The sequence below is a fragment of the Vulpes lagopus genome, chromosome 7 (assembly GCF_018345385.1).
Source record: "Vulpes lagopus strain Blue_001 chromosome 7, ASM1834538v1, whole genome shotgun sequence".
NCBI lineage: Eukaryota > Metazoa > Chordata > Mammalia > Carnivora > Canidae > Vulpes > Vulpes lagopus.
In genome coordinates this window covers 25,367,580-25,393,187 of record NC_054830.1, presented here as the reverse complement: position 1 = coordinate 25,393,187, position 25,608 = coordinate 25,367,580, and the positions used below count along the sequence as shown (strand labels likewise).

Sequence of the window (25,608 nt, the reverse complement as noted above, 5' to 3'; positions counted from 1 at the left end):
TGTAAACTGATACTTTTAAGTGTGAGATGAACAGTGATGATTTGCTCTAAGGGTTTTTCCACAAGATATTGCACAGTGAACTTCAAGTTAAATTACTTCAAGATGAGGTTCTAGGGTTCTTTTTAAATCAAGTAAAAATATGTATTTACATATCAATTGAATTACTATAATTATGCATTGTTTTATTTTCTCTTACACTAGAATGTAGGTTCTCATTGCTTTTTCTTTTAAGGGTGTACAACAGAAGCGTCCTTCAGAGGCTCAAAGCGTTATTCTCCGACGCTATTTTTTGGAACTGACACAAAGCTTCATCATTCCATTAGTAAGTTAACACACATATTTGCTTAATTTAGTGATTAGTTGAGGGATATGTGAATGCTTTCCCCATCCACAAAACCTTCAGTTGTGTGCTTTGCCTGCTCATGTGTTTGATGATTAAAAATAGAGCCCTTTGCAAGAGACCTGGACTGTCTTCTAATATTAACTATGTAACTTTGGCAAGTCACTTCCTTCCTCTGCCCTCATTTCTTTATCTGTAAAATATGGCTAATTCCACTTTTCCTAATTATCTTACAGGGTTGCTGTGAATCTTAAATGAAATAATTATGAAATACTACATAATTATTGCATTTATACCTTAAAAGAAGGTTAACCTGGAGCCTCTTTCTCTGATATTATTTCTTTTTTTTTTTTCAAAGCCACTTTAAGATTTTATTTAGTGAGAGAGAGAAAGCTCATGAGCAGGAGGAGGGGCAGAGAATCTCAAGCAGACTCTGTGCTGAGTGAGGAACCCAGTGTGGGGCCTGATCTCATGACCCTGAGGTCACAAATGTGGGCCAGAACCAAGAGTTGGACACTTAACCCAACTGAGCCACCCAGGCACCCCTCTGATACTATTTTCTTGAGCATGATTTGATATGATATCCATGAGACTGCTAACTCCATAATGATAGGGACCTTATCTGTCTTGTTCATTATCTTTTCCTCAGTCTGGTATCTGATAGCACTCAATACTTATGGAATAAATGACTACATGATATGGTTCCTTCTATAAAACTCTGTAGAATAGCATATTAAAATACTAAAACTTGCCTCACAGTATCAGACAGTACCATAATGTGGTCTTAGTATGGAGCCTGAATTGGAGAGAGATGCCAGGTAGTTAGTTATTAATGTAATCCGTCTAGGAATATCATATGGGAGCAACCTGGAGATCTTCACTATTATATATTGAAGCAAAATATTCTTTCTTGGTCTGTAGATGTTAATTTTGTTCCATTTAAATCTGTTTGATTTGAAATGAACTTTACTGTAGTGCTTAAGGAATGGGCTGAATTCAGGTTTAGGCTGCATGACCTGGGCAGCTTACTTAGCTTTTCAAAGTCTCTTTCCCAGTAAGAATTGCCACATGGGATGGTTGCAAGGATTAAAAGAGATCATGCATGTAAAATATTGAGTACATTTTCTGGTACATACCCAATAAGGTTAATGATTTTCATTAAAAATATGCAGTCCCTTGGATTACATAAGATTTAAATTCTTATTGAAAGTCTGACTTCTCAATTCAGTCTAAATTTTCCTATGTCTGTTATGGGGAGTGATGTATTGCTGCTGTCTATTAAAAGAGCATATGATGAAAAGCTTGTAAACCTTTTTTTTTAAGCCCATCTGTTTAAATGTTTTTGAAAACTCTCTAGGTAAGAATGCCTAACTTTGGGGCATATCAGTGGCTCAGTTGAGCATCCGACCCTTGGTTTCTGCTCAGGTCCTGGTCTCAGGGTCATGGCATTGAGCCCCACATGAGGCTCTGTGCTCAGCACAGAGTGTGCTTGGGATTCTTTCTCTGCCCTTGCCTACACTTGCTCACACTCTCTGTCTCTTTCAAGTAAATAAATAAAATCTTAAAAAAAAAAAGAATGCCTAATGTAGGTTAATTTTTTCTTGGTTTTAGGAAAGATACGTGGCAAGCTTGATGCCTTTGCAGAAAAGTATCTCTCCATGGAAGGTATAACTATATTCAATTAAATTCTTATTTGAGTTCTCTGTCATTAACTTCTGGGAGTATATCCATTTCTAATTTTTAAATCAGTATGTCATAATTTCTAGAGTCCACCCCAATTAAGACAGTTCCTTCCAGAAGAATTTATGAAAACACTTGAGAAAACAGGACCTCAGCTGACCTCTAGAATAAAAGGCGATTGGATTGGACTTTACCGGTTGGTCTTTTTTTCCCCTTTTTTCACCCATCTGTAGAACTTTGTTTAAAAACAAAACAAAAAACTGGACTTAAACTTACATTAAAAAAATTTTTTTTCATAGTTTCACGTGGTTCTCCAAGCTATAGGTAGGAAAGGTATCAAGGAGAGGAAGTAAGTCATAATCAAACTTTGCTTTTTTAAAATTTATTTTTATAGGCATTTTCTAAAATCTCCAAATTTTGATGGTTGGTTCAAGACCCGACGGAAGGAAATGACCCAGAAATTGGAGGCACTCCATTTAGAAGCTCTTTGTGAAGAGGTTAGAAAACTGTGTTTATATGATGATTAACAACTATTGAAAATAAAGATAAGATTATCCTTAGAGGCTGGGAGATTATATCCATATCCACTACTTTGTAAATAGTAATACCTAACTTTTCTAGATCATGCGCTGTGTGCCAGGGGCTATGTAGGTGTTTAAGATGGACAATGTCTTTTAATCCTCACAATGATGCATTGAAGTAGGTGTGTTATAATTTGCATTATGAAACCCTCAAGGATTATAAATTAAGTGACTTGCTTCAGATTGTATCATTGCTAAGTAATGGAGCCAGCAGTGAGCTAGAGCCCTACTTCTACTGATCCAACTAACTGTGTACATCTCTTCCCAACTCTGTGTTCAGTGATCTCAGGTTGGTAGCTTGAAATTGATTACAGTTGGTGTATTATACCACATTCGCAAATGCTACATACAAACCAGAGACTTTTCCTGGAGAATTGGTGGTTAAATATTTATTAGCATAGCACTGGCTAGAATCAAGATTCAAATCTGAACACCTTTTTCAGTAACTATTCCCAATTTTTTAATGTATTTTGACTGTTTATAATCTATAATTTGTCACCAGACTATGTTAAATTGAGCTACTTGTGAAAATATAAAGGATAGTCTCATTTTTATTTAACTTGAGGTGCGCTAGCCTTGAAGTGAACTTTCTGATCATAAACTCCCAGTGACTGTGATTTTAAGAGAATGAATATAATGAAGGCAACTACAAATAAGCCAAGAAGAGCTTGTTTGTAGATGTGAAAGTTTACATTCAGTAATATATTCATGTTCAGTTATCTGAATTTGTTAGTGTTCCTTATAAATTACTTACTACTTAATAGGGATGGGGGTTAGTGTTATACTCTGAGTTGCAGTTTTTTCATTGATATAAAAGGGCTACCTCAGAAAAGAGTTTCTTACATTTTATTTACAACTGTTAGTTCTGATGTCAAAAATTATCTCATTAATATTGTTAAAATATCATATGGAGAATTATTCTTGTGTTTTAATGCTATATCTGAGTTACATCTTTATTCTCCTTTTCCTTCCTATCCTTCCTGCTCAGTAGCCTCGCCTGTTAAAATAGTGCAGTTTGAAAAGTATTTTGAGTATTAACTGATCGGGGTTTTGTTTATTCTTCTAGGACTTACTTCTCTGGACCCAGAAACACACAGAAGTAGAAACAGTAGACCTTGTATTGAAGCTAAAAAATAAGCTGGTATGTAGCCAAAACAGCAAAGATCCATAAAGATATTTTCCTCATAGTTGAGGTGACAATTCATGATGTGAAACAGAAGTAGCTTTTTAAAACAAGAGCGCTTAAGATTGGCCAATTGATGGTAAATCTGAAAATACTTGGTCACTCAAGCAGATCAGAGTGATGCCATATTATTTGAAAAGTATTTACAGGGAGTCTAATGAGCTTTACAAAAAAAATTGTCACATATCTAATACCACCTAGTACCTATAGATATTATCTATTCATTTATATAGAAGTCTTATTGATCTCAACAATATATTGTTTAAATGACATGTTCTTGCTTTTTTACAATTTCTGTAAATTCTAGTATAAATTTGAATTTTCCAAATCATCAGACCACTAAACTTGTTCATTTAGAGAATATAATATATTAATACAGACTGAGAGGATAATTTAAGTGCTTCCAAATGTTCCTTATGTAGTTGCAGGCTGATCGAGAGCGCTTGCCTGTGAAACCTGACACCATGGAAAAGTTACGGACACACATAGATGCAATTATCTTAGCATTACCAGAGGACCTACAAGGCATACTGCTCAAAACAGGCATGACATGACACTTGCCAGGATTTTCCAGCCGAAAAAGATTGTGCACCATGAAGCATACTGACATTTCAACCCAACGCACAAGGGAGATGTCTCAGTGTGGAAAATAGCCGTGAATGCTAGCTACAGGGTGGAAAGACTATACTGACTAAACAGACCTTTTTAGTGCATTATTTTGAAAAATGGATATCTGTGGTGGTTCCACTTTAATACTGAAATGCCGAAAGGCATTTCTATATTTTTAATCGTGTTCAAAGTGCTCTTATGAGAGACCTGTGGGGCCATCAGTTTAAGTGATTCCAAACTGCAGTGCTGGCATTGCAGATATTTTTTTAAATTGGTGCTGTTTTGCCCAATCATGTTAAAACTCAGGGGGATATAAAAATAACATTCACACTGGCTATCTTCTTAAGAAGAAGGAAAAGACTGATCTGTCCGACTGTAGTTAGAAGTAATTAATGCTTTTGTAGTGCCTTCTGTTGTCCTACATGTTTCACAAAGCCCAGCTGCTAGTCTTGAAGCTTTTTCTTAACTTGATTATGATATGTAATTTTATAAGGCATTCTTCTGAGTAATCACTGCTTAAAGATGTTTCTTGCCTCCCATCATGTGTATTAGTAGTGCCCTGGTGTGATCTTTTTTTCAGTTGTCATGTAGGTTTCATTTCATTAAATTCTATTATCATTTCAAGTTTAGTCTTACCAGTTTCTCCAAACACAAGCATCTAGTATTAATTATGGAAGAGTTTAATCTCTTCTTAACCGTTTACTAGTTGAACCTGTTTAGGTTAATTAGCTTGGATGTTTTCCAGAGACATTCTAATTGTAAACCTCATAATCAGCTATTTTTAACTGAATTCTCATGTCAAAGGCATTCATAAACCTTTTGTGTTATAGGCATGTGAGTGATTGATTATAAGATTAGTTTTCAGCATTATTTGTTTGGTAGGGGTTCCCCCCTCCCCCATTATATTTCTCAGAATACTGTCCCTACTGTTGTTAGACATGGGGACTTTGCCTAAATCACTGTTAAGCAAGCTAGTTTTTTTTATTGCACCACTAGGCTTATTTTGTTTCTGTTTTGTTTTGTTTATACTACCTTGCCAAAAATAGAAGATTGTGATTTTGTAAAGTAAGGTTGTTTGGTTTGTGTTTGAGTAGGAGTGTCCTCCAGAAGCCACTATTTAAAATAGCCACACATGACATAGCACATATGTAAATAGCTGTGTCTTGAATTACCCTCTCAGTAACCAAATTTAGTTGTATGTGTTTGTAAAAGAAATGGCTTCAGAAGCTGTCTCTTGTTTTCTGTTAATGTAACTCTTAAGGGCACTCCTGACCCAGAAAGCCTCTTTGTGTTTGTAACTGTGGTCTTATACCTAAATGTGCCCTTTTCTCCTGGATACAGTCTCTTGAAGCATACCTCAAAGTCATAGAGAGAATATGGCATTTGAAAGAAATCATTTGCCTTGGATCATATGAGTTATTTTGTGAAACAACATTGTCCTTATGGAAAAGGGGCAACTACTTTTATATGCTAAAGTATTTCATATCTTTCTGGGAAACCTTATTTAGGTATAAATGGTCATCTTATTATTTTTCAAAAAGGAGTATTTTAATAATCTTACAATTTATATGCAGTTTGTGACCAGAATTTGAAAGTTGTTAGTGTCATATCAAGGATCTTTTAAATTATGCCACTACAGGATGTATAATTTCAAGTTTATTTTGCACAGCTAAAGAGTAGCAAAGGATGCCAAGTAGCAGAATAACAGTATCTTCATATTTACTGTATTTAACTAAAATCTAACACATGTTGAAAACCATATCATACTTACCTGGTTTATCTATTAATTTCAAATTATGTACTTGTAAAAGTAACTGAAAATTGCATTGGGAATCTGAGAAAGACTGGTAATTTTTTGTGTGATTTTCAGTGTTGTCCTTTTTTTTTTTTTTTAAGGAGATATTGTTAAGATCTAAAACCTGTCATTTAATGTTATCTCCACCAGCATCAGAGGGAATCACTGTTTTCAGGGTGTTATGTAATGCCTAGTGCCTTCCATTTTCGTGAAAAAGAGGTTTTATGAAGGCATTTATGGTCATTACTGAAAAATGAATTAAAGGCCTTGGATTTTAAAGCACTTGGATGTCTTGTGTTATTTCTGAGTAAGGTTGGAATGCTTGAAAAATTGCATAATAAATAAAACTTGTACATTATAAGTTTCTTACTTCCCAACTTATTTTTACCTTTTAATAAAATTTTACTTTATCTTTTACTTCCCAACTTATTTTTAAAAATTCAAATGAGAGGGATACCTGGGTGCTCAGTGGTTGAGCATCTACCTTTGGCTCGGGACATGATCCCAGGGTCCTGGGATTGAGTCCTGCATTAGGCTCCCTTTCAGTGAGCCTGCTTCTCCTTCTGCCTATGTCTCTGCCTCTCGCCCTGTGTCTGTCATGAATAAATAAATAAAATCTTTAAAAAATATATTCAAATGAAAACTTCTGCTTACTATGAACAAGTGGACAGCAGTCCAGTATAACAACAGATCAATGACGTGATTTCAAATCCTTGTTGGCAGTGTATTGACTTTATCAATGACTTTATGAACTGATCTGATGAAAAATTTTTCGCTTAATAAAGTAAGTAGCTGTTATTGGATTCTCTCTTACTACTATTTTTTTTACCTTTTTTAAAATCTCAAATTACCTTTAAAATTTCATCATCTCCCTTTTTTAAAGTATATGATACTACCCCTTGGATTTTAATTATTTGTTAGTAATAAAATATATTGGATGTTACTCCTTTTTGAAGTTACTAGATGATACCCTTGAAAGTGTACTATAAAATATTTCAGTACATTTAAAAGAGATTTTGTTAAAATCTGTCCTTTTGTTTTCATTTGCATAAACTTAATTCGTTTGTTTTTATACATTTGCACTGACTTCCTTCTTTCAGTATAACTTGGGGAAAATTTTAATTATTAACTTCCTAATATTAGTCCTCTAAAAACATAGTTGAAGAAGACAAAAACTTCTCTAATTATGGATAAATATTTAAATAACAAAATATATTAACTCATATTAATGACTAAATTATCATTAACACTTTCATATCCTTCCATATATTCAAGATACATTATTTAGATGCCATCTGCAATTTGGTTGAATTGTATTTGTAATTAGACCAATAGAAATTAGCACTTGTTAATAAAATAGAGCTCCTAGAGGTTTTTTTTTTTCCAATTACACTTCCCAGTTTGAAATAGCATGGCAAGAGTATTCTGCTATATCCTATTCTCCAGGGTTGCTTCTGCACTTTTGAATACCAGCCTTTCTCTGTTACCCACTACTTGAATGCTGTGCTGTGCATTTCTTCAAATTAAGATTCTTATTGTCAGGAGTACCTGGGTGGCTCAGTCAGCTAGGTGTCCAACTCTTGATTTCAGCACAGCACAGGTCTTGGTCTTAAGGTTGGGGTTAAAGCCCCATGTTGGGTACTGGGTATACAGCCTACTTAAAAAAAAAAAAAAGATTATTGTCTAATAATCATAGGCCTCCTTCCGTTTTACTGGCATCACCACTAGGCTTAGGTTCTTTTGTTTCTTTTTGCCTCCCCATTCTTTTTGTCATCATATCATCATTTCTGTTCAGCCAATTAGAAGGTTAAACTTCATGGAAGCCAAGAGTTGGACATGTAACCAACTGAGCCATCCAGGTGCACTTTTGCACTTTTTTTTCCCCTCTCTATATATTCTTGATACAAGTTCTTTCTCAGATATATAGTTTGCAAACATTTTTCCCTCAGTTTGTGACTAGTCTTGATTTTCATAACAGCATCTTTTAAAGAAGCAGAAGTTAAAAAAATAAAAAAAATAAAAATAAAAAAAAAATAAAGAAGCAGAAGTTAATGAATTTCTATGCAAATACTTCCTCTGATTTTGATTAGGATTATATTAAATCTATATTTAAATTGGGGAAGAAGTGACATCTTAATTGCCCCCTGATCCATGAAGAAAATATATCTCTGTTATTTTTGTCTACTTTAATTTCTTTCAGCAATATTTTGTGGTTTTCAGGGTAGAAATGTTTCTTTCACATCTTCTGTCAGATTTATCCCTATGCCTGTCTTTTTTTTTCATGTTATAAATTATATCATTTTTTAAATTCTCAATTTTTCATTCCAAAGTTTAGTTCAAAATGCTAATATATACTTGATTTTTGTATACTGATACTGTATCTCACAACCTTAAAAAACTCATTTACTAGTTCTAGTAGCTTTTTTTGTAGATTCCATCATATTTTTTACCTAGAAGATTATACCATCTCTGAATGAAAACTGCTTTACTTCTTTCAGTAGATGACTTTTTTTTCTTGCCTGATTGCACTGTCTAGAATCTCCAATACAGTGTTGAATAGTGCTGATGAGAGTGGACATCTCTGTCTTGTTCTTAAAGGAAAGCATTCAGCCTTTTATAATTAAGTATAGTATTAGCTGTACGGTTTTTGTTTGTTTTGTTTTGTTTTTTTGGTAGGTGTCCTTTATCAAGTTAGTGAAGTCCTCTTTTATAGAAGTCCTATTGCTGAGAATTTTTTTTGTTTTGTTTTGTTTTGTTTTAATCAGGAATGGGCTTTGGATTTTGTTAAATGCTCTTTCTGAATCTATTGGGATGATCATATAGTTTTTCTTCTGAGTTTGTGAATATGATTGATATGTTAACATTAATTGACTTTTGAATGTTAGACCAAGTACATTCCTAGGATTAATTCCTCTTGGTCTTGATGTTGTTACCCTTTTAATATGTTTTTGGATTTGACTTGATAAAATTGTGTTTAGAATTTTTACTCCTGGTATGCCTGGGTGACTCAGTGATTGAGGATCTGCCTTCAGCTCAGGGTGTGTGTGATCCTGGGATCCCGAGATAAAGTCCCACATTGGGCTTCCTGCATGGAGCCTGCTTCTCCCTCTGCCTTTGTTTCTGCCTCTCTCTGTATGTCTCTCATGAATAAATAAAATCTCTTTTTAAAACAAGAATTTTTACTTCTGAAGGTGGGCAGCTGATACTCCACTGGATGCCTGGCCTCGCCACCTGGCCTGGCTGCTCCTCAAGAGCACCTTGACCCCCTCCTGGGAATGGTGCCCCTGAGGACAAGTCTGTCCCCCACTGTTGCTGACCCCTGCCCTCTGCCCTCATGGCCACCTCAGTGCCACCCCCACCAGACAAGCTGGAGAGAGGTGGCTGCCCCCCACTGCCCCCTGCGCCACCTGGCACCAAGAGGAAGCAGGGCAAGGTGGGTCTGAAGATGAAGAGCCCAGGAAAGAAGTGAAGGAAACCAAATACTCAGGGCCCTGCATACTCACACCTGACAGAGTTTGCACCATGTCTGCCTCCCATAGTAGATCACCTGGTTGCATCCAACCCTTCTGAGGATGTCTTGAGAGCCCCTAAGGTGGGGGGCACAGCCCCTCCTTTCCTTGGCAGTTGTGTTTCCTTTGGAGGCTTCTGTGTACAGGGGGGCATGGCAGGCCAGGTATGCCCAGGCTAGGGCATTAGAGGTGGTCCCCAGCCTCTTCATCAATAGCACCCCCCCTTCCCTCCCAACCCTATGGGCCTTGTTTTCAACATGAACAGCCCCCACCCCCAACACACAGCCCTGCAGGGCCCTGGCTGCTAACCCCGAGGCAACATGAGCTTTCCTAGCCAAACCTTCCACTAGCCTCTGGGTCAAAACTTCAGCCTCCTGGTGGACAGATGATGCCAGGCCTGGGAGGATCGGCCCATGATCTCACCCACCATAGGACAACCTCTCAGAGGGGAGCTGGGCATCCCTTCTCTCCCCCAACACTTTGTGCAACCGGGAGCACCTTTTGGGCCTTCTCCTCCAGAGACCTGGTCAGGGGCCCCCCAGACTGCCCTCCAATACAAGTCCCTTCCCTGGTCCAAACCCTGGCTTTCCTGGTCTTGGTTAGGATGGGGGAAAGGCCCTGAATCCACCTGCCCCTAGTGCTTTTTCCCAGGAGCCTTACTCAGGCTCCCTAGCTGCTGCTGTTAATGGGATCAGCCCAGTCTCTCCCCTCCCGCCCTCTGCTCCCGCACTGCAAACAGCAGTGGGCGGGGTGGGGGAACTCTGGAAACAAATAGCCTGGCCCCCTCAGCAAGGCAAGTGGGGACTCAGGGCCTCAGCCTCCCCCCCAGGTGTGTACACGTGTGGTACCTGTTGCAAAGAGGTGAACAATGACTAGCGTGCTGTCCTGTGTGAGGCCACCACAAGTACACACGCATGACAGAGCACATACGGGCTGCTGACCACTGAGGCCTCAGCCTTCTAGGCTTGTGATCTCTGCCTCAAGACCAAGGAGATCCAGTCTATACAGCCATGACGGTGTGGGGCGGCAGGTGGCTGCTAATGATGGGTGACACTGGTGAGGGTGATAGTTTCCAAGTCTGGTTCTTGGTTCTGGTTTCCACTGGCTTCCCGTCCCCGTGGGGCAGAAACACAGTGGCTCCTGGGGGCAGAAAAAGAACGGAGGTGGGCAGGGAAAAGAGCCTGGATTGCTCATTTTTCCAGAAACTTACTCATACATATTGAGATCTACAGAGATCCAGGAAAGCCCTGCCCAGCACTGTGGTGGCCCCAGTCTCAGGAGACGTAGAGGTACAACTGCAAGAGAAAAGAAGCCAAAAGGAGGATCTGGAGGGCAAGGGTCTCTTCTGTGCAGACGATGGATGTGCCAGCACCTGTGCCTAACACTCCTATCTAGCCCCACACTGCAGCCTTAGTTTTTGGAGTGAAGTGTTCAAGGTTTCTGGCCAGAGGAGTTGGGGTCCCGTCCCGGCAGTCTCCCTTTCATGGGCTTTAGGACACAGATTCAGGCAATAAATGGGAACTTTTTCCCTTTCTGACTTTCCCCTCACTTCCTCCAAGACCTACCCAAGTCCTACCCCCTTAGAGAACCAAATAGCTGAAAGAAGCAGGAGAGCTCTTGGCTAGGGCAGTTTCTCAGTGATTTGGGGCTTCAAGACGATGGGTAAGAGTCGCTGTCCAGACATGCGTCCCTCATACCAAAGCCACTGGCCCTTTCTCAATCTCTCTAGGGCTTTTGGCACTCTGCCTCCCTGGCTGGGTTGAAGGAAAGCTTGAAAAGGCACAGAGCCCTTACACCTCATGTCCTGTTAGAAGGGTCCTTGTCCCCACCTGTGGGTGAGGGAGGCGGTGGGACTGGCATTGCCATGGTCCTGAAACGCATTCCAGAGTCTGGATGTGCTTTGCTTCTCTTTCCCTATCTTCCTGTATATCTTCTTGGGCCTGGTGATCTAGCAGTTCTCATTCTTCTCAGCCAGGCCTGCGCTGGGCTTTATGTGTTAATATTTAATTTTTGAGGCAGCACTTGCTGCCCATCCCAGAGATGGGCCCGGGACCGGGTAGGAGCCGGGCACTTTTGCTCTTTTTCTCTTGTGGCTCATGCACACACTCCTCAGTGGGGTGGGGAAGGCAGGCACAGGTGTGGCCCTGGGAGGAGCTGGTGGTCCCTGCCCCCTTCTCGTGGGACCCTAGCATGTGAAGAGAAGACAAACAAATATACTGCAGAACTCACTGGGCTGTCCAGGTGGAGCCGGCAGCTTTTGAGACTGTAAGAAAGAAGGGAGAGGCCTCTGGCCTTCTCTCTACCACCGTCCAGGCTCCCTAGTGCTCCCCAGTCCTGCCCTCACCCTGCCCAGCTTTATGTTGTGTTTGTGGTTCTGTTGCCCCTCTTTTATCTGTCGCTGTTTTTGTCACATGTTCCCCCTGCCTCAGCCCCATCTCTGCCTTTTGTAAGTGGCTTCTAGGGGAGGGGGTGCTCAATTTTTCTCTCCCTCTCACCCCACTACTTTTTGGAAGAAAGCAGGAGTGGCAGAGATGGTGTGTGTGGGGGGGGGGTGTCTTTTGTATGACTGAATTAATAAAATGACTTGAAACCCTCCCCACAAAAAAATTTTTGCTTCTGTGTTGGGTATATGTAGGTATTGGTTCGTGGTTTCTTTGTAATGTCTTTGGTTGAGGTGTCAGGCCTCAGAGTGAGTTTGAATAGTGTCGTATTACGTATTTATTAAATGTTTGGTAATAGTCACCAGTGAAGCCATTAGGGCCTGGAATTTCCTTTGTGGAAAGGTATTTACGCTCAATTAAAAAAAAATAGACACAAGGCCATTAAGTTTATCTGTTCCTTCTTTTTTTTTTTTTTTTAAGATTTTATTTATTTATCCATGAGAGATACAGAGACAGAGGCAGAGGGAGAAGCAGGCTCCATGCAGGGAGCCTGATGTGGGACTCCATCCTGGGACCCCAGGATCACACCCTGGGCCAAAGGCAGCACTAAACCGCTGAGCCACCCAGGCTGCCCACCTGTTTCTTCTTGAATAAACTTTGCTAGTTAGTGTCTTTCGAGAAATTTGCCTGTTTCATCTAAGCTGTTAAAATTATGGGCATAGGGGCAGCCCGGGTGGCTCAGCGGTTTAGTGCCACCTTCAGCCCAGGAAGTGATCCTGGGGACCTGGGATCGAGTCCCATGTCGGGCTCCCTGTGAGGAGCCTGCTTCTCCCTCTGTCTGTGTCTCTGGCTCTCTTTCTCTGTGTGTGTGTGTCTCTCATGAATAAATAAATAAAATCTTTTTTAAAAAAATAAATAAAATTATGGGCATAAAACTGATCATAATATTCTCCACTGGATCTTAGCCAAAAGGCTGAGAAGGAATGATCATAATATTTTCTTGTTCTTGTTTTAACTATCTGTAGAAACTGTAGGGATGGGAATCTTTCTCATTCCTGATGCTGGAGACTTACGAATTTTTTTAATCTTCTCAAAGAATTGGATTTTGGTTATATTTTTCTCTTTTTTCCTGTTTTACATTTCATTGATTCCTGCTGTTGTCTTTCCTTTCTTCTCACTTTGGTTTTAATTTGCTCTTCTTTTTTTTTTTTTTTAGTTTCTCAAGATAGAAGGTGAGGTCATTGATCTGAGACCCTTCTCTAATGTAGGTATTTGTGCTTATGCATCCCCATAGCACATTAAATTAGTAACATCCCATAAACTCTGATATATTTTCATTCGGTTCAAAATATCTTTTTACTTCCCTTTTTAATTCTTAGATCCATGGGTTAATTAGAAGTCTTACTTTCCAAATATTTGTAGATTTCCCAGAAATCTTTTTTTTTTAAAGATTTTATTTATTTATTCATGAGAGACACAGAGAGAGAGGCAGAGACACAGGCAGAGGGAGAAGCAGGCTCCATGCAGGGAGCCCGATGTGGGATTCCATCCAGGGACCCCAGGATCATGCCCCAAGCCGAAGACAGGCGTTCAACCACTGAGCCACCCAGGCGCCCCTTTCCAGAAATCTTTTTGTTTATTTCTAATTTCATTTCAGTTTAGTCCAAGAACATACTTGGTGGATGTTAAATCCTTTTAAGTGTATTAATATTTGCTTTGTGGCCCAGAATACAGTTTATCATGGAAAATGTTCCAGGTACACTTGAGAACAATGTGTATCTTAGTGTTGTTGGGTAGAGTGTTTTATAAATGTCAAGTTTGTTGATAGTGTTGTTGGTGTCCTTGCTGATTTTCTCCTACTCATTCTATCAATCATTAAGAGAAGTCTACTGAAATCTCTTGGTTTTATATATCCTTTGTTCTGAAATCCACTTTGATATTCATACAACTTCAGCTTTCTTTTGACTAGTGTTAGTGTGGTGTATCTTTTCCATACTCTTAACTATATAGCATATAGTTTGTTGCTACTTTTTTTTTATCCAATCAAATTTTTCCTTTTCATTGATTGGTGTGCTTCTACCATTTACAATTCATGTGATTATTGATATGGTTATATTTGAGCCTATTATCTTGCTATTTGTTTTCTCTATTTTTAATCTCCTCTTTATTTCCCTTTTCCTTTTTATTTGACTTCGAATTAATGGAATATTTTTTATGATCTCATTTTATCTTCTTTGTGAGATTATTGGCTATAACTCTGTATTATTTTAGTGTTATAGTATACATTTTTAACTTATTGGTCTACCATAAGTTGATTTTTATGCCATGGCAGGTATAGAATAAGAATGTTACAGTAATGTACTTCTCTTTCTCTCCTTCCAGCCTTATTGTTTATGAATTTTAATTCTGCATAAGTTATAAATCTCACAATACATTGTTATTTTGGTTTAAATAGTCAAATTTGTTTGTTTATGCACCCAACATGGGGCTTAGCTAGCCAGGTGCCCATAAATAGTCAATTATCTTTTAAAAATATTTAAATGGTAATAAAAATTTCTTACTTATATACTCTTATACTTAACTTTTTTGCCCGTGCTCTTTAATTCTTTTCATAGATGTATATGGTAGCTCTTTTTTTTTTTCCCTGAAGAACTTCCTTTAAAACATTTCTTATAGGGATCCCTGGGTGGCGCAGCGGTTTGGCGCCTGCCTTTGGCCCAGGGCGCGATCCTGGAGACCTGGGATCGAGTCCCACGTCGGGCTCCCGGTGCATGGAGCCTGCTTATCCCTCTGCCTGTGTCTGCCTCTCTCTCTCTCTCTGTGACTATCATAAATAAATAAAACTTAAAAAAAAACATTTCTTATAGTGCAGGCTTTATTTGAATTATTTTTAAAGATGTTTTTACTCTGAGGGTACCTAGCTGGCTCAGTGGCTAGAGTATGGTACTCTGAATCTTGGGGTTGTGAGTTTGAGCCTCACATTGAGTGCAGAGACTACTTAAAATCTTTTTTCTTTTCAAGATTTTATTTATCTAATTTAGAGAAAGAGAGAGAGAGAGCATGAGCAGCGGGAGGAGCAAAGGTGGAGGGAGAGGGAGAGAAAATCTTAAGCAGGCTCTGCACTGAGCATGGAGCCCCACCAGGGACTCCATCCCACCACCCTCAAACTATTACCTGAGCTGAAACCAAGAGTCCAATGCTCAACTGAATGAGCCACCCAAGTGCCCCTAGATTACTTAAAATCTTTAATAATATATATGTATATATATATTATTAAAGATTTTATTTATTCATGAGAGACACAGAATGAGAGGGAGGCAGAGACACAGGCAGAGGGAGAAGGAGGCTCCATGCAGAGAGCCTGACATGGGACTCGATCCCGGGTCTCCAGGATCACGCCCTGGGCTGAAGGTGGTGCTAAACTGCTGAGCCACCTGGGCTGCCCACTTAAAATCTTTTTTTAAAAAGTGTTTTTATTATGTATAGATTTGTAAGTTGTCCCTTTTTCTTTCAGTATTTTAAAATGTTACTCCACTTTTATTTGCATTATTTCCAGTAAGAAATATAATTATATTTTTATCTTTGTTCTTATGTAGTTAATAAGCCTCTTTCTCTGGCTGTTTTTGAGATTTTATTACTGGGTTTTGTGTTATTTGACAATTATACTCTTTGATATGGTTTTATTCAAATTTCTTGTGCTTGGGGTTAGTTGACCTTGTATATGCGGTTTTGGTTGTCATCAAATTTGGAAAATTTGAGGGCATAATTCTTTTTTTTTTTTATTCATGAGAGAGAGAGATAGAGAGAGAGAGGCAGAGAGACAGGCCTAGGGAGAAGCAGGCTCCATGCAGGGAGCCTGATGTAGGACTCAATCCTGGCACTCCAGGATCACACCCTGGGCCAAAGGCAGGCGCTAAACTGCTGAGCCACCCAGTGACTGGGGGGATAATTCTTGAAGCATTTTTCCTGTCCCCCTTCCCTTCTTTCAGAGGCTTCAATTACTCCTGTATTCGACTTCATGAGGCTGTCCTATAGGTCATGGATACTCTTTATGTTTTTGTCTTGTTTTATAACTCTTCTATCTCTCTGTATTTCATTTTGAATAGTTTCTGCTGCTATGCCTTTAAGTTCATTAGTCTTCTGTATTGTCTAATCTGCTGTTTAATTCCATCTAGTCTATTTTTCATCTCAGACATTGTGATTTTTATTTCTAGAAGCTTATTGTTATCTTTATTATGTCTTCCATGTTTCTACTTACATGTAAGTAACATTGTGTCAGTTCTGAGGTGGTTCCAACTGGTTATTTCATTATATATCTCAGTATAAAAGGGTCATGTGTTCCTGACTCTTTGCATACTTGATAATCTTAGATTAGATGCCAGAATTTTACCTTGTTGGGTATTTTTGTATTCTTATAAATCTTCTTGAGCTTTGTTCTAGAATCAGTTAGGTTACTTGGAAATTACATCATACTTTCAGGTATGGTACTGCACCCTGCATACTTTCAGGTTTTTTATGATTTTTAAGTAGGTCCAAAGCAGTGCTCAGTTTATTTAGTTTTTGTTTTAATTCCACTAGTTTACATTTGTTTCAGGTGTACAATTTCATGATTCAACACTTCCATACACCACTTGGTGCTCATCAGGACAAACGTACTCCTTAATCCCCATCAATCCTATTTACCTCATCTGTCCACCCACCTCCCTCCTTGGTAACCATCAGTTTGTTCTCTGTAGTTAAGAATCTGTTTCCTGGGTTGTCTGTCTTTTTTTCCCCTCATGAACGTTAGTTTTGTTTCTTAAGTTCCGCATATGAGCATCATATGGTATTTCTCTTTCTCTGATGGACATACTTCACTTAGCATAATACTCAACTCCATCCATGTCATTGCAAATGATAAGATTTCATTCTTTTTTATGGTGAAGTAATATTCCATCATATATAAATACCATGTCCTCTTTATCCATTCATCAGTCAATGGACATTTGGGCTTTTTCCATAGTCTGGCTATTGTTGATAGTGCTGCTGTAAATATCAGGGTGCACGTATCCCTTCAAATTAGTATTTTTGTATTTTTTAAAGATTTATTTATTTCTTTATTATTTATGATAGACACAGAGAAAGAGAGAGAGAGGCAGAGACACAGGAGGAGGGAGAAGCAGGCTCCATGCCAGGAGCCTGACGCAGGACTCGATCCCGGGACTCCAGGATCGCGCGCTGGACCAAAGGCAGGCGCCAAACCGCTGCACCACCCAGGGATCCCCGTATTTTTGTATTCTTTGGGTAAATCCCTAGTAGTGCAATTGTTGGATCATAGGGTAGTTCTATTTTTAACTTTTTTTAAAAGATTTTATTTATTCATGAGAGAGAGAGAGAGAGAGAGAGAGAGGCAGAGACACAGGCAGAGGGAGAAGCAGGTTCCATGCAGGGAGCCTGACGTGGGACTCAATCCCTGGTCTCCAGGATCGTGCCCTGGGCCAAAGGCAGGCGCTAAACTGCTGTGCCACCTAGGGATCCCTATTTTTAACTTTTTGAGGAACCTCCATACTGTTTTCCGGAGTGGCTGCATCATTTTGCATTCCCACCAACCAATGCTCAGTTTAGAAGTAATTATTCTTCACTACTGCGACAAGACCTTCTTGAATACTCTAGACACTATCTTATGAATTATGAGTTTTTCCAATCTGGCTGGTAAGAACATTGTTCCCAACCAACCCTGGGCACTATTCCCTTTAATCCTTTCTGTCGGTTCTTTCCTTGGCTTTGGTTAGTTCCTCACATGCATGTGCTAATCAGTGCTCTGCTGAATACTCTAGAACCCTCTGCAGATCTCTAGGTGGATTTTTGTATAAGGGTTTTTTCTTTCTGTGCTATTCCTTCTTCTCTGGAATTCTGCCCTAACTTTGATTTCCCCTGACTTCAGCTCAAAGAGTTCACCAGGCTACCCTCTGTTCCCCTAAGATGTGACCTAAAAATGCCCTCAAGGCTATAAACTGGAGCACACTCAGGTTCAGGGCTCACTTGCATTTGTGTTCTGTATCTCGTACTCACTTTGGCAGCACATATACTAAAATTGTTTTCTGTCTCTCAAGGATCATTGTCCTTCATTGCCTGGTGTCTAGTGTCTTGAAAATCATTGTTTTGTAACTTTCGCCTGCTTTTTGTTATTCATTATTTTAGGTGAGAGTGCAAATCTGGTCCTTGTTACTTGATCTTGAGCAATTTGGTTTTAACAGCCTTCCAAGGAATTCTGGTGCATGTTAAACTTTGAGGACTAGATAGATCCATGAATTGAATGTTAGGCAATTATTTCACTAATATGCTCAACTGCCATACACCATGAAGACAGGATTATATGCAGTAAATCTAATATTTGGAGGAAAAAGATTTTTGTAAGGAAATTCACTCATTTCTATGCTTTGTAGCATGAAAGATATGTCAGTGATTGTGAGATATTTGAAATATTTATACAATCAAGATAGATGGAGATTTGGGCAAGGACAGGAAGATTTTGTGAAATAACCTTATTTCATTAATGTTGCTATGGTACATAGTAGTCAGACATTTAGCTTTAAGCTACCTAATAATTTAACTGAAATTTTTTATAAATGTTTTGATAAATACAAATGAGTAGAATTAGTTGCCTTAGGCTATGTACTACCATAAAATTACTCTGCTTTAAAGTATACAGAAAACTAGGGCTCTGGGGTGGCTCAGTTGGTTAAGCATTTGCCTTAGGCTCTGGTCATGATTCCAGGGTCCTGAGAGCCCTGCACGGGGCTGCCTGCTCAGTGGGGAGCCTGCTTATCCCTCCGTCCCTCTCCTCTTCATTCTCTCTCTCTCACTCAAATAAATAAAATCTTTAAAAAACAAAACAAAGGGACGTCTGGGTGGCTAAGCGGTTGAGCGTCCCAGGCGTGATCCCGGAGTCCTGAGATCAAGTCCCACATCGGGCTTCTTATGTGGAGCCTGTTTCTCCCCCTGCCTGTGTCTCTGCCACTCTGTATATCTCATGAATAAATAAATAAAATCAAAAAAAAAAAAAAAAAACCAACAGAGTACCACAGTACCACTTCTTCTGGGAGTCAGGAATGTGACTGCTGTAAATACTTTGAAGGAAACTAATCAAGTTACTGCAATTCCTTAAAGCTTCCTGCAAGAAACTTTAAAATAGTTTAAGATATGTATAAAATTTATGCCATCTTTATTAAGCAAATAAAGTATTTTAAGAAGTATTTTAAGCTGGGGAAGTAAGTGTTGACTTTAATAAACTTTACCCAAATTATTAAAAAACAAAACCCTGACTCCTAGGAAAGATGTGGGCACAGATCAGATATACAAGCCTTCCCACAAAATCAAATGGAATAAATAAAACTTTTTTTTTTTTTTTTTTAAAGAAGACACTGAAGCTAAGGAAAGTTCTTACCTACATGACAGAGGCTTTGAGTTGCTGAGAGGTAACAACTTAGGTCAAACTATCCACTAGACTCTGGGAATTCACACACCACTCCCATTCCCGGTGGAAGAGAAAGGAGTTGGACAAGATTCTTTGTAGAAGCACAGATACTGTTCCACTATTGCAGATAAATAACAATGTCCAGAGAACATGAACTTTATTTTTTTTGTAAGATTTTATTTTTATTTATTCGTGAGAGACACAGACAGAGGCAGAGACACAGGCAGAGGGAGAAGCAGGCTACCTGTGGAGGAGCCCAATGTGGGACTCAAACCCCAAACCCCAGAATCCCGACCTGAGCCAAAGGTACTCAGCCGCTGAGCCACCCAGGCATCCCAAGAACATGAACTTTAAACAAGATTAGTGATGAATTACAGTCAGAGAAAGATATCAAAATGGAGTTTTGAGAGGTTGGGAGGTAAAAAAAAAAAATTATACTATTGTACAACTAACAAGTAGACTAGAAATAAAGCTGAGTCACTCTTGCAGAGGACAAAGTGAATGACATGGATTAAATTGTTGAGAAGAATAAAGGGATAATGTATATGAAGCATGATGTTTGACATATACTAAGTGCTTGATAACATCTGTTGTTACTAAATATTAGCACTATTTATAGAATACATACTCTCAAGTGCTTTGAAAATTTTAAAAGAAATCATGGTTTCCTTAACCATGATAACCTGGGCAGCCCAGGTGGCTCAGCGGTTTAGCGCCTCCTTCAGCCTAGGGCCTGATGCTGGAGACCCTGGATCGAGTCCCACGTCGGGCTCCCTGCATGGAGCCTGCTTCTCCCTCTGCCTGTGTCTCTGCCTCTCTCTCTCTCTCTAATAAATAAATAAAATCTTTAAAAAAAAAAAAAGAATCTTGCATTCTAGTGTAGCATACACAATCAACAAAAGTAATTATATTATTAAATCCATAGAACAGGAACATATAAAAAAAAATAACTGGCTCAGTAAGTAGAGCGTGTGACTCTCACTCTCAAGGTTGTGAGTTCAAGCCCTATGTTGGGCATGGACTCTACTTAAAAAAAACCCAAAATCAAAAACCCCAAAGCCAGAGAGGGCACCTGGCTGGCTCAGCTGGTAGAGCCTGTGACTCTTGATCTTGGGGTTATGAGTTCAAGCCTCATGTTGAGTATAGAAGTTACTTTAAAAAATAAAATCTTTAAAGAAAAATCAGAGATGAGGAAAACATACTGTATGTAGTGTGCTGTTTATAAGATGGGGCAAGTTCATAACACCTTTCTTATAGTTGTTAGATTAAATGAAGTGTAAGACTTGCTACATGATAAATGATCAATAAATAGTGGCAATTTTTTTTCCTTTGGGACTCAATTTTCTCATTTTTATTTATTTTTAAAAGACTTTTATTTATTTTTTTCTTATTTTTATTTTTTTATTTATTTATGATAGTCACACAGAGAGAGAGAGAGAGGCAGAGACACAGGCAGAGGGAGAAGCAGGCTCCATGCACCGGGAGCCTGACGTGGGATTCGATCCGGGGTCTCCAGGATCGTGCCCTGGGCCAAAGGCAGGCGCCAAACCGCTGCGCCACCCAGGGATCCCTATTTATTTTTTTCATGAGAGACACAGAGAAAGGTAGAGACATAGGCAGAAGGAGAAGCAGGCTCCCTGTGAGGAGTCCTGATGTGGGACTTGATCCCAGGACCTGGGATTATGACCTAAGCCAAAGGCAGATGCTCAACCACTGAGCCACCCAGGTGCCCCAATTTTCTCATTTTAAAAAAGAAGGCAGTGAATATAATGATTAAGAGTGTTGACATCAGAAGAAATGGGTTCTTATCCCAATTCTACTGCTTATTACCTGTGAAAGTCTCTGGCAGGTTACTTAACTTCTCTACTCTGATTATTCTTGTCTTTACAAAAGAGACATTTCAGTGGGCCATTGACATTATTTTGTAACCTCTATTTGCTACTTGATGTATAGCTAATATCTTAAAAGGAAATCTGAAAAATCTACTCTGACATCTTCATTTGTTGTTTTGTTTGTGGTTCGTTTTGGTTTAGGTTTTGGATGCTAGAGATGGACATCAGAATTCTTTCCATCTATTTTGCTTAATTAAACAGATTTGGAAGAAGTTATGAGGAATTAGAGTCATTTCGGGAAGACCATCAGAATCAGGTGAACATTGTTTTAAGGAATTCTATATAAAATTCAAAACAGACATTGTCTACTTAAAGGATACAAGGATTTTTTTTTTTATCTAACAAGCTTCCAAAATGCAATTATAAGTTGATCAACTGCTAAGCAACTCATTATATGTATTTCCAGTGCAAAGGAAGGTTCTTTTCAAGGAAGATATAGTCTTTAATTCCATTTAAGTTAAATTCTAGGAAAATGTGTGGATCTCCCAGGTAATTGTATAGACTTTATTAGAAAATTAAATAGTATTTTGCTTCACAGAAGACATTAACAAACATTTCTATTAAATTGCTTGAAGAGGGGATCCCTGGGTGGCGCAGCGGTTGGCGCCTGCCTTTGGCCCAGGGCGCGATCCTGGAGACCCAGGATCGAGTCCCACATCGGGCTCCCGGTGCATGGAGCCAGCTTCTCCCTCTGCCTGTGTCTCTGCCAATCTCTCTCTGTGACTATCATAAAAATAAATAAATAAATAAATTGCTTGAAGAGTTTAAGTGCAAAAAACAATTGATTTCTCTTTCCTCTTTAAATGTTGTATGTTTAATTACATTTAAGTTTACCTTGCTTGCTATTGCTGGAATATTTGGAAACTTTTAACACCACTTTTTAAAAATATTTTTTAAACTTTATTTGAGAGAGAGAGAGAGCGGTAGAGGGAGAAGGAGAAGTAGGCTCCCCACTGAACAGAAAGCCAGGCTTGGGACTTGATCCCAGGACGCTGGGATCATGCCTGAGCTGAAGGCAGATGCTTAACTGACTGAGCCACCCACGCACCCCTAAAAACTTTTAAAAGGGGCAGAATAAACCCATTGCAGTGTACAAAATTGCTTTACCTTATTATCCACCAGACTAAAGTTTTTGCTTTTGAGTGTTCAAGGTCATTCTGAGAAATGACAGTTTTCTGAAGTGTAGTTCTACCAAATGAAGCTTTACTCAGCAGGCCTTCAACAACACAAAATATCTTACTCATTTTCAAGCTTTGCAGATTTGTCTTATTCAATTCCATCCTGCAGAAAGCACCAGTTGCAATAAGCACCTATAGAACCTCGTAGGATAGTACTGTTGAAAAGAAATTAAATATTCATTCTGGGGATACCTGGGTGGCTCAGCAGTTAAGCATCTGCCTTCAGGTCAGGGCGTGATCCTGGGGTCCCTGGATCAACTCCCACATGGGGCTCCCTGCATGGAGCCTGCCTCTCCCTCTGCCTGTGTCTCTGCTTCTCTCTGTGTGTCTCTCATGAATAAATAAAATCTTTAAAAAAATATTTATTCTGGCAATGGGTCTAATTACTGTCTTTACTTATTATTGTGAATTTATAAAATTGTAGCAAAAACAAAACTGAATTATCTGGATTAGTGATCAGCAAAGCAAAGACACAAAGGGTGATTTAAATATTTATTTTTTAAAAAAATTGCTATTTCCAGTTTCTCATCAAAATGATGTAATGAACATTGAATGTAACAAACTTAAAAAAAAAGATTTTATTTATTTATTTAGAGCAGGCATGGAGTGGGGGGATGGGCAGTGGGAGAGGGAGAGAATCTCAAGGAGGCTTCCCACCGAGTGCTCTGAGCCTGTCTTGGGGCTCTATCTTACCACCCTGAGATCAGGACCCCAGCTGAAATCAAGAGTCAGATGCTGACTCAGTCAGTTAAGGTGCCCCTGAACATAACAAACTTGAGGGAAATTTTCATTACCATAAATTCCTGGAAGTGGAATTTTTAGATCAAAGAATATGGAGGTTTTCAATTTTATAGATCAGTTAAATAAGTTATTTTACATAGCTACAATGGAATGTAGCTCTTACAAAGAATAAGTTAAATATATAAATACTGATATTTTTAAATGTCCACAGTATATTATTAAATTGAAAAGGAGTTGCTTAGCAGTACAAAATCCCATTATCATCTATATAGAGATGTTAGTATTTCAGGGAGGAAAAGTGGAAGAATATATGTCTAACAGTGGTTGCCTCATTTACCAAATTCAGATTACTTTTTAAATTATGTAAGTAATGCATGGATAAATACTTCTTATAAAAATTAATACAGATATACAAACACTTGTACTCAAATGTTCAGTCTTATTCATAAAAGCTCAATTCTTCACACAACCCAAAGCCTATCAGTTAGTGAATGGATAAAGAAATTGTGGTATATCCATACAGTGAGATACTACTCAGCAGAAAAAGAACAAACTATTGATACACACTATAACATAGACGAATCTCAAAATCATTATTTTAGGAGAAAACAGCCATACACAAAAGATTACATATTGTATGATATCATTTATATGAAATTTGGGAAAGGGAAAAGCTATCATGACAGATTAGTGTTTGGCCAAGGGCTACAGGTGAGTACAAAGGAGTATGAGGGACCTTTTGGGGGTAATAGAAATGATTGATATCACAATTGTGTTGGCTATGCTACTGTATATATTTGTTTATATTCATTTAATTGTACAGCTAAAACTGGTGAATTTTATTTCATATACAAATTATATTTCAATAAAGCAAATTTTTAAAAATACAGATTAAGCTGTCTTTTGACTACTACACCAAAACCAAGTTCCCTCACTTGCTGGGCAGGCCTCCTCTTCCTCCAATAGGTAACCACCATCACTACTGCAGACTCTACAAAATTCTTGCTCTGCGTTAACACACATACACACAAACTCATGGGAAATCTACATTTTTATATTGTTTTACAGTACTTAGTCATTATTTGGCATTTCCCACTAACTCTATGTCATGGAGATATTTTTATTAGAGTTTACAATTCTGTTCTAACTTCTGATAGTATTGCATTGTATCGATATAACAAAGGTTTTTCAGCCATCTCTCTATTCACTCAAACACAGTTAAGTGTCATGGTGTGCCAACTCCAGGGAATACAGTGGCATGCAGAAGGGGATTAGAGTCTTGCCTTCTCAATGCTTTCAGACAGTGGGGTAAGAGAGGAAGGTTGTCAATAATATTAAACGTGAAATCATAACTAGAAGGGTGGTTATGATTCTTGAGCCTGAGTAATTCATCTAGTGATATAAGCAAAGTATTTTCCAAGGGAGTTAAACTTTTAATCAGATCTGAAGGGTAGGTGATCATGCCTTAAGTAAGGAGAGTAGGTAAGGGGGAGCTACTAATTCTGAACTGTACCAATGGTACAGAGGAAATATGGGCATATGGCAAGAATTATGGAGAATGTGCTTTAAAGATATTTTTTTAAAAGATTTTATTTATTCATGACACAGAGAGAGAGAGAGAGAGAAAGGCAGAGACAGAGGGAGAGGGAGAAGCAGGCCTCATGTCGGGAGCCCGATGTGGGACTCAATCCCAAGGTCTCCAGGGCTGAAGGCGGCACTAAATCGCTGAGCCACCCGGGGGACCTGCTATATATACACACACACATATAGCAAGACCTAAATATATATATATGTTTTTTTTTACAAGATGTATACCTTGTTTTGTAACCAGAAAAATATTAAGATAATAAATATGGAGGCTTATGTTGGGCTCCCAGCTCGGTTGGGAGTTGGCTTCACCCGCTGCCTCTCCTCTTGCTTGTGCTGTCTCTCAAATGGATACATAAAACATTAAAAAAAGAAACAAAGAAAAATAAAAAGAAAATGAGGCTTTTCACTTTCTTAGCATCAGGGATTAAGTTTTCCATACTTCAGGGACAGAAATGATACAAGAAAAGCAATCCTTCCTCGGCTTGTCTTAAAAAGCTGCACTCAAAGACAAACAAACAAATAAACAAACAAATAAAAATAAAAAGCTGCACTCGTCGATGAACATGTCTCGGAACTCCCTCGTCTTGACACAGGATCAGGGATGCTCAGCACGACCTGGCGTGGAGGGGTCAAGGCCTCTACACCTGTACAACTTTTAACTACTTATCACCTG

The 25,608-nt window shown here is 38.7% G+C and overlaps 1 protein-coding gene and 1 pseudogene across 1 annotated transcript in view; both read left to right on the top strand.

Moving 5' to 3' along the window:
* DENND6A (DENN domain containing 6A) overlaps positions 1-6,470 on the top strand; it is a 48,640-nt gene extending 42,170 nt beyond the window's left edge. Inside the window, exons 15-20 of the mRNA XM_041761682.1 lie at positions 233-322; positions 1,952-2,005; positions 2,107-2,216; positions 2,415-2,517; positions 3,668-3,742; positions 4,207-6,470. Of these exons, the coding sequence (XP_041617616.1) occupies positions 233-322; positions 1,952-2,005; positions 2,107-2,216; positions 2,415-2,517; positions 3,668-3,742; positions 4,207-4,338 (564 nt within the window). The 3' untranslated portion in view covers positions 4,339-6,470. The remainder of the gene's footprint in view (positions 1-232; positions 323-1,951; positions 2,006-2,106; positions 2,217-2,414; positions 2,518-3,667; positions 3,743-4,206) is intronic.
* A 915-nt stretch (positions 6,471-7,385) lies between these two features.
* Positions 7,386-11,257, top strand: LOC121494778 (annotated as a pseudogene).
* The last annotated feature ends 14,351 nt before the right edge of the window (positions 11,258-25,608 follow it).